The sequence below is a fragment of the Salvelinus fontinalis genome, chromosome 3 (genome assembly GCF_029448725.1).
Source record: "Salvelinus fontinalis isolate EN_2023a chromosome 3, ASM2944872v1, whole genome shotgun sequence".
Taxonomy (NCBI): Eukaryota; Metazoa; Chordata; class Actinopteri; order Salmoniformes; family Salmonidae; genus Salvelinus; species Salvelinus fontinalis.
Genome location: NC_074667.1, coordinates 7559905 through 7567808, shown reverse-complemented (window position 1 = coordinate 7567808; position 7904 = coordinate 7559905). Strand labels below are relative to the sequence as shown.

General features: G+C 39.5%; 1 protein-coding gene across 1 annotated transcript; it reads left to right on the top strand.

Annotated features, from left to right (window-relative positions):
- Positions 1 to 262: 262 nt before the first annotated feature.
- Positions 263 to 7783, top strand: LOC129837611 (polycomb complex protein BMI-1-like). The gene is made up of 9 exons (XM_055903915.1): positions 263 to 402; positions 1106 to 1233; positions 1394 to 1490; positions 1624 to 1679; positions 5262 to 5400; positions 5608 to 5644; positions 5908 to 6006; positions 6235 to 6315; positions 6486 to 7783. The coding sequence occupies exons 2-9, from the start codon at positions 1116 to 1118 to the stop codon at positions 6858 to 6860; spliced, it is 1002 nt and encodes a 333-aa protein (XP_055759890.1). The 5' UTR covers positions 263 to 402; positions 1106 to 1115; the 3' UTR covers positions 6861 to 7783.
- The last annotated feature ends 121 nt before the right edge of the window (positions 7784 to 7904 follow it).

Below are 7904 nucleotides of genomic sequence, written 5' to 3'. Positions count from 1 at the left end.
ATCCAATAATATAGTAATCAATGGTCTGTAGTAAAAACTTCAGGATTCTCTCTAGAGGAGCATTGTCTAGGGGGCGTGGTTTTCCGTCTAGGGATGGTTGTCAAAAAGAAAATGTATGCAATGACTCCTTTATGAACAAATGTGGTTAATGTATAGAGGGGGTCTTTTAGCGATTTATCAGCCACAGTTGTGTTGTATTTTTTTAAATGTAGCAAATACATTGTACATGTCAGGCGGCAGGGACTGAAAATAATATCACGTGACCACAATGGGCGGTCCTCTGACTATGTGGGGGAAAAAAAGCCATTTTCTGGCGCTGCTGCAAAATCTAACGTTAACCGACTCAAAATAATTTACCTGTATCCACGTCGGGCGGTACGGGTGTTTTTCATGTCAAATCAGGTAGGAAGCAAAGAAAGGCATCAATTGTTTTTATTCGCATAATGCGATGCACAGGTACATCAACTCACAAACTGAGGTACTCGGTGTTATGTTTAGATTCTCTCTTGTTCGTTTCTCATATTCAGTCCTGTCACTGAATTTAAGATGGCTGCTTTGTTTCCCACTATCCATCTAAGCATATTTTTCGTCTATCTTTACATAGTTTTTATGAAAATTATCTATAATGCATAAGAACCCACTGGTACAGGAGGGGCTCATTGTGGGTCTTCTCGGGGTTTGGGGTACGTGCCTCATCGTGCACAGGAGGCCCCACTGGGGTATTCGGGTCTAGACTACAGCAGTTCCAAACGTATTTTGTTAGATTGGTGGATGGGTAATATCTAAAAAACAACCAGGCGGGAAATAATTACTAATAAATGGTCATATACTAGTAGCCATTCTGTGTAGTAGCTATGACACTGGTCCATTACAAGAAGCATAACTGCTTCTAACAAAAACAAGTGATCCATATTATTATAGACAATATCCGTGGACCACATCAATATGTCAGTACACATTTTGTATGTGTAGGCTTTGTGTTCGAAAACAATTAAACTACAGCAGAAAAAGGTCACTAAATGTGTCATGTACTTTAGTGGTTCAAATCTTGCTACCCAATAAATATTCAAAGTCATTCTTTGGCTGATGGTTGTTCTTTTTGCAGATCCTTCCAGATGGATAAAATGCAACCCAGTCGGCTAAAAATCACAGAGCTGAATCCTAACCTGGTATGCCCACTGTGTGTGGGCTACTTCATCGATGCCACAACCATCGTGGAGTGCTTGCACTCATGTAAGTTTCCTAGGGCCACTGCATTATTCTAAATGCATATGGGCTAGACCAAATGGCCTATAAACTGATGTAGAAAAGGAACGTAGATTTACAATGCATTTTCTTTTCATAAAAAGTCATACAGTAAGCCACTTGCATTAAGTCTGTCTTCTTACTCCAGTCTGCAAGACGTGCATTGTTGCCTTCCTGGAAACCAACAAGTTCTGCCCCAGATGTGATGTGCAAGTACACAAGACGTGTCCACAGCTCAGCATCAGGTGAGTTACATTGCATGTGTGTGTGCGTGCACACGTCTCTCTCGGAGTACTTATGTTATTATCCGTCTATAAGTGCAACCAACATGGTCTTATCTTTAGTAAGTGGCTTTATCATTTGCATATCCTTTCTCAGGTCAGACAAGACTCTACAGGACATTGTATACAAGCTGGTGCCTGGATTATTCAAAGGTAAGACCAAATCTCTTGAGTAAGGGGTTTTCTATACAAATACTGAACAAAAAATATAAACGCAACTATTTAAAAGATTTTACTGAGTTACAGTTCATAGAAGGAAATCAGTCAATTTAAATAAATTCATTCGGCCCTAATCTATGGATTTCACATGACTGGGCAGGGGCACAGGCCCACTCACTGGAGAGCCAGGCCGAGCCAATCCGAGTAATTTTTCCCCCCAAAAAAAGGCTTTTATTAAAGCCAGAAATACTCCTCAGCACCCCCCCAGGTTGAAGAAGTTGGATATGAAGGTCTTGGGGCTGGCGTGGTTACTCATGATCTGCGGTTGTAAGGCCGGTTGGATGTCCTTTTTTAGGGGGTAGATCAGCTTTAATATTGAAGATAGATTGTGGCTTCTATCGATGTAATTGTCTGCATCATTTCCAAAACCCTATTTAAAAAAAAATATATATATATATATAGCTGTCATCAAGGCAAAAGGTGGCTACTTTGAGGAATCTCAAATATAAAATATATTTTGATTTGTTAAACACTTTTTTGGTTATTACATGATTCCATATGTATTATTTCATAGTTTTGATGTCTTCACTATTATTCTATATTGTAATGAGTAGGTGTGTCCAAACTTTTGACTGGTACTGTCTGTCTGTATGTATGTGTGTGTGTGTGTTTGTGTATGTGTGTGTGTGTGTGTATATATATATATATACTCATTACATTATAGAATAATAGTGAAGACATCAAAGCTATATATACAAAACTATATATATACATACATACATACATACATACAGTTGAAGTCAGAAGTTTACATACACTTAGGTTGGAGTCGTTAAAACTCGTTTTTTTAACCACTCCACACATTTCTTGTTAACAAACTATAGTTTTGGCAAGTCGGTTAGGAATCTACTTTGTGCATGACACAAGTAATGTTTGATGTCATGGCTTTAGAAGCTTCTGATAGGCTAATTTACATAATTTGAGTCAATTGGAGGTGTACCTGTGGATGTATTTCAAGGCCTACCTTCAAACTCCGTGCCTCTGCTTGATATCATAGGAAAATCAAAAGAAATTAGCCAAGACCTCAGAAAAAAAATTGTAGACCTCCACAAGTCTGGTTCATACTTGGGAGCAATTTCCAAACGCCTGATTATACCACGTTCATCTGTACAAACAATAGTACGCAAGTTTAAACACCATGGGACCACGCAGCCGTCATACAGCTCAGGAAGGAGACGCATTCTGTCTCCTAGAGATGAACGTACTTTGGTGTGAAAAGTGCAAATCAATCCCAGAACAACAGCAAAGGACCTTGTGAAGAAGCTGGAGGAAACAGGTACAAAAGTATCTATATCCACAGTAAAACAAGTCCTATATCGACAACCTGAAAGGCTGCTCAGCAAGGAAGAAGCCACTGCTCCAAAACTGCCATAAAAATGCCAGACTATGGTTTGCAACTGAACATGGGGACAAAGATCATACTTTTTGGAGAAATGTCCTCTGGTCTGATGAAACAAAAATAGAACTGTTTGACCATAATGACCATCATTATGTTTGGAGGAAAAGGGGGAGGCTTGCAAGCCGAAGAACACCATCCCGACTGTGAAGCACGGGGGTGGCAGCATCATGTTGTGGTGGTGCTTTGCTGCAGGAGGGACTGGTGCACTTCACAAAATAGATGGCATCATGAGGAGGAAAATTATGTGGATATATTGAAGCAACATCTCCAGACATCAGTCAGGAAGTTAAAGCTTGGTTGCAAATGGGTCTTCCAAATGGAAAATGACCCCAAGCATACTTCTAAAGTTGTGGCAAAATGGCTTAAGGACAACAAAGTCAAGGTATTGGAGTGGCCATCACAAAGCCCTGACATCAATCCTATAGAACATTTGTGGGCAGAACTGAAAAAGTGTGTGCGAGCAAGGAGGCCTACAAACCTGACTCAGTTACATCAGCTCTGTCAGGAGGAATGGGCCAAAATTCACCCAACTTATTGTGGGAAGCTTGTGGAAGGCTACCTGAAACATTTGACCCAAGTTAAACAATTTAAAGGCAATGCTACCAAATACTCATTGAGTTGAGTGTATGTAAACTTCTGACCCACTGGGAATGTGATGAAAGAAATAAAAGCTGAAATAAATCATTCTCTCTACTATTATTCTGACATTTAATTTTTTTTTTAAATAAAGTGGTGATCCTAACTGACCTAAACAGGGAATCTTTACTAGGATTAAATGTCAGGAATTGTGAAACTGAGTTACAATGTATTTGGCTAAGGTATATGTAAACCTCCGACTTCAACTGTATGTGAAATATATATATATATATATATATATATATAGTTGAAGTCAGAGGTTTACTAGCAACCAATAGTATGATATATATATATATATATATATATATATATATATATATATATATATATATACACATCTCATACTATTGGTTGCTAGAATTGTGTATAATAATTTTAATTTAACTTTCGCTGTCATTTGTGTATCTGTTCGTAAACCAATGGAATCAGTACATCCCTAATCTCTTCCCAACTATTTTGCAATCTGTATGGCACAGCTGTCAATTTTCTGGTCCTTAAATGAAACTGGTATACTTTTTTATCACAATTTTCTTTAACCAATTATGGTCTTTAATGCAGGGCCGACACAGGTTTTTCCCCCTTCCTCTTGCCTCTTCCATTTTTTGCAGTAATGGTGCAATTAGTTGGTTGTAATTTTGGATAGAGCAGACATTTCCATATATTTTTGTTAGCTGCTTGTGTGATTCCACCAGTCCTATTTATGATACCATTTATAAAGATTATACTGTTTACATTTTTTCGCTCAATTTTTATTTGATCAGTTAGTATATTTGAGTTTAACCATAATATTTCTTGTAATATTTGTTCAGTCTTTTCTGGTGGATTAAACTGAAATTGCAACCAACTTTAAGACTTGTTTTAAAAATGGCAATATTTCTTAGATTATTTCATTTTCAAATAACCGAAAGTGAGAGGTTGTAACCTGTTGGATGTACTTCCAAATTCTCTAAAACAACGTATGAGGTGGTTTATTGAGGAGAAATTAACATTAAATTATCTGGCAACAGCTCTGTTGGACATTCCTGCAGTCAGCATGCAAATTGCATGCTCCATCAAAACTTGTGGCATTGTGTTGTGGCCTTTAATTGTCCCCAGCACAAGGTGCACCTGTGTAATGATCATGGTGTTTAATCTGCTTCTTGATATGCCACACCTGTCAGGTATCTTGGCAAATGAGAAATACTCACTAACAGGGATGTAAACAAATGTGGGCGCACAATTTGAGAGAAATACGTTTTTGTGCGAATGGGACATTTTTTCTATTTTATTTCAGCTCATGAAAAATGTGACCAACACTTTACATGTTGCATTTATATTTGTGTTCAGTGTACATTGCAGTATTTTACAAAGAGCATATTTAGTGCTAATTACAGTATAATAAGCCTGTTTGAGACTTTGCCCATGAACAGTTGCCCCCTTTTAATAATTAAAAGCGGACATGTGCCAACGTATTTTTCACTCTGACTTTTTGTTTACATCAGATGAGATGAAACGAAGGCGGGACTTCTACACAAACCAGGAAAACCAACACCTGGAGCCAGGAGAAGTGGTGGAGGAGCCAACTATTATTGCAGAAGATGAAATCATCAGTCTCTCCATTCAGTTCCATGAGAAGAACAAGTAAGTTCTAGAATGTGTGATCTCTTAATCTTTTTCATGAAACCAATTAGATAGGATGTTTCTGTTTCCTGTCGAACAGACCAAATGTGTTACAATAGGGTTGTATCTCTACGTGCTAATACGTTTAACAGAAAGCTGGGTAAAAAAAGCATTTCAAAGCAAAGCTATGCTCATCTTAACCCATGCTGTTTTTCCATTTGCTTATAGAAGTGACACACAGCCTGTGGATACAGAAGGAGACAATGTGAGTGATTCAACCATAAAATGCTAACCCAATAAATGCCAACGCTAATGTCAATTTGTCATCCAGACTATCTAAATGGTAATACATTTCATTTAGCATACGCTTTTTAAAACGACTGTCATGCGTGCATGCATTGCAAGCGCCATGCTCTACCAACTGAGCCAAACAGGACCACATTTTTATAACCTTTCATATTATGTCCTGCCCTTACCCTCTAGTTATAACTCTGTTCTAACCACACGTACTGTTCTCTTCATTTTCAGACCAACAGCAAACGCTTCCTGCAATGCCCGGCAGCCATGACAGTCCTGCACTTAGCCAAGTTCCTGCGTAGCAAGATGGACATTCCAAACACCTTACGGGTAATTTCTACAGGCTGCACAGAACCGCCTCACAACTCCATAGAAAGCCATAGTATACACCAACAACGGCTTTGTCGCAATACTCTATTTTAGTGACAAGCTGCATTCCTATACAGTAGATCATGCATGCTTTCGCTTAGGTAGACTAGCCCTACTATTCCCATCCTTCACACCCTTCTCTTGGACTTGTGTGCTATTAATGTGTAATAGTGCTCTCTACCTTGACAGATTGAAGTGCTGTACGCTGATGAGCCCTTAAAGGACTACTACACGCTGATGGATATTGCCTACATGTATTCTTGGCGACGTGTAAGTGCCAACTGATACACTGGCTATAACAACAACACTGACCAAGCTTCAGTTGTCACTTCCAACTCTAATCCCAACTTCACTAAACATCTACGTTGCTAGGTCCTAGGATCGGAGTGATTTTTCACGTGTCTGGAGAGTTCTCATCTTCTCTCTGTGACTCTTTGCAGAATGGCCCCCTCCCCCTGCAGTACTGGGTCAAGCCCACCCGGAAGCGTCGAAGGCTGTCCCAAGGTGCCGCCCAGGCCCACTCCGACGGCGTCAACACAAGCCCCACCTCTGAGAGCGACTCCCACAGCGACAAGGCCCTGAGCCCAGCTGGTCAGGCCCCCAGAGCCTCCACCCTGCCCAGCCCTGCCCTCCGAGGCCAACCCTCTACCCTTCAGAGCCCCAGCGGTACCACAGGACCCAACGGTACTCAACGGCTCCCTCTAGCCTCCAAGTCAGGGAGCAACGCCCGCAAGGTGAATGTCAACGGCAAAAGCAATGGAGCGGCGACTGAGACTAGGGGAGGGGACAAAGGGGCTGTACCAGCCCCAACCTAAACCTGATACATCTCAGAAACATGGAGAGTGGAACGGAATTGCCCCAAAATGTCAGAGTAGCCCCTCAATGGACCAATGGACAGACAAGGAGAAAATCTGCCAAGAGAGTACTGAGGGAGAGGGCGATTGTGATCAGCAAAAAGACTGTCAAGTGCAGCCAAATAGACATTTAATTTCAATGTGTGTGTGTGACTGTGTGTTAGAGTAAAACATACATACAAAATGTACAATATGTATCCAATGTGAGCATTCATGCATACCTGGTCATGTATATAGAGTATCTTTTATACAGGATATTGTAATTGTTTTGTAACTGTATAATATGCAGTCGGTTCAATGATTCCTTCCCTCAATTCTTCAGAATTAATTTGGCTTTAAAATATAAATTTTGACAAAATGCTGAATGGCATTGCAATGCCAATGTCCATATATATATATATATATAAATATTAACTAGAAATAAAAAAGCAAGATCTGTCTTCTTGCCGTCAGTCACACTGTATATAATAACTCTGGTGTATGTAGATAGATGCAGTACTTTCTACTGGTAATGGCCCCAATCATCAAGGACAATAGATATGTACGAAAAGTTTGATGCACTTTTCTTTGAAATGCAGATCACAGTATACGAGTACTGAACTTCCCTATGCTTTGACATTAGAAAAGCCATTATTTATCAAGCCCCAAGCAGCACTACAATTGTCTGAAAAACGTAGCTTACCATACATGTTTTTCAACATTACATACTGGTACCCGTTCTACTTACAGAGAAATTAGCTCAAAGGGAATTGTATATCTGACCATGTTGTATTTTCATACACTTTTGACATTCCCTCAATGTATATTTTGACCATTCAATGATATTATTCTAAAATATCAGCCATATGTGCATGTTTAGGTCATTAAAAAGTTTACTTACTTGGTTTTGAGTTCAGTGTCCCGTTCTGATTAGTTTTGGGGTTATGTTCTTGAGTAGTTCAAATATCAGAACTTGCCAGTGCTCTTGTGATAAGTCTCCATTTGGACCTTTAATACATAGAAATC

Excerpts from the sequence above, each read along its gene's own strand:
- LOC129837611 (XM_055903915.1), top strand. The coding sequence starts at position 1,116 with ATGGATAAAATGCAACCCAGTCGGCTAAAAATCACAGAGCTGAATCCT. Across the intron at positions 1,234-1,393 it reads CGTGGAGTGCTTGCACTCAT|TCTGCAAGACGTGCATTGTT; the intron begins GTAAGTTTCCTA and ends TTCTTACTCCAG. Across the intron at positions 1,680-5,261 it reads GGTGCCTGGATTATTCAAAG|ATGAGATGAAACGAAGGCGG; the intron begins GTAAGACCAAAT and ends TGTTTACATCAG.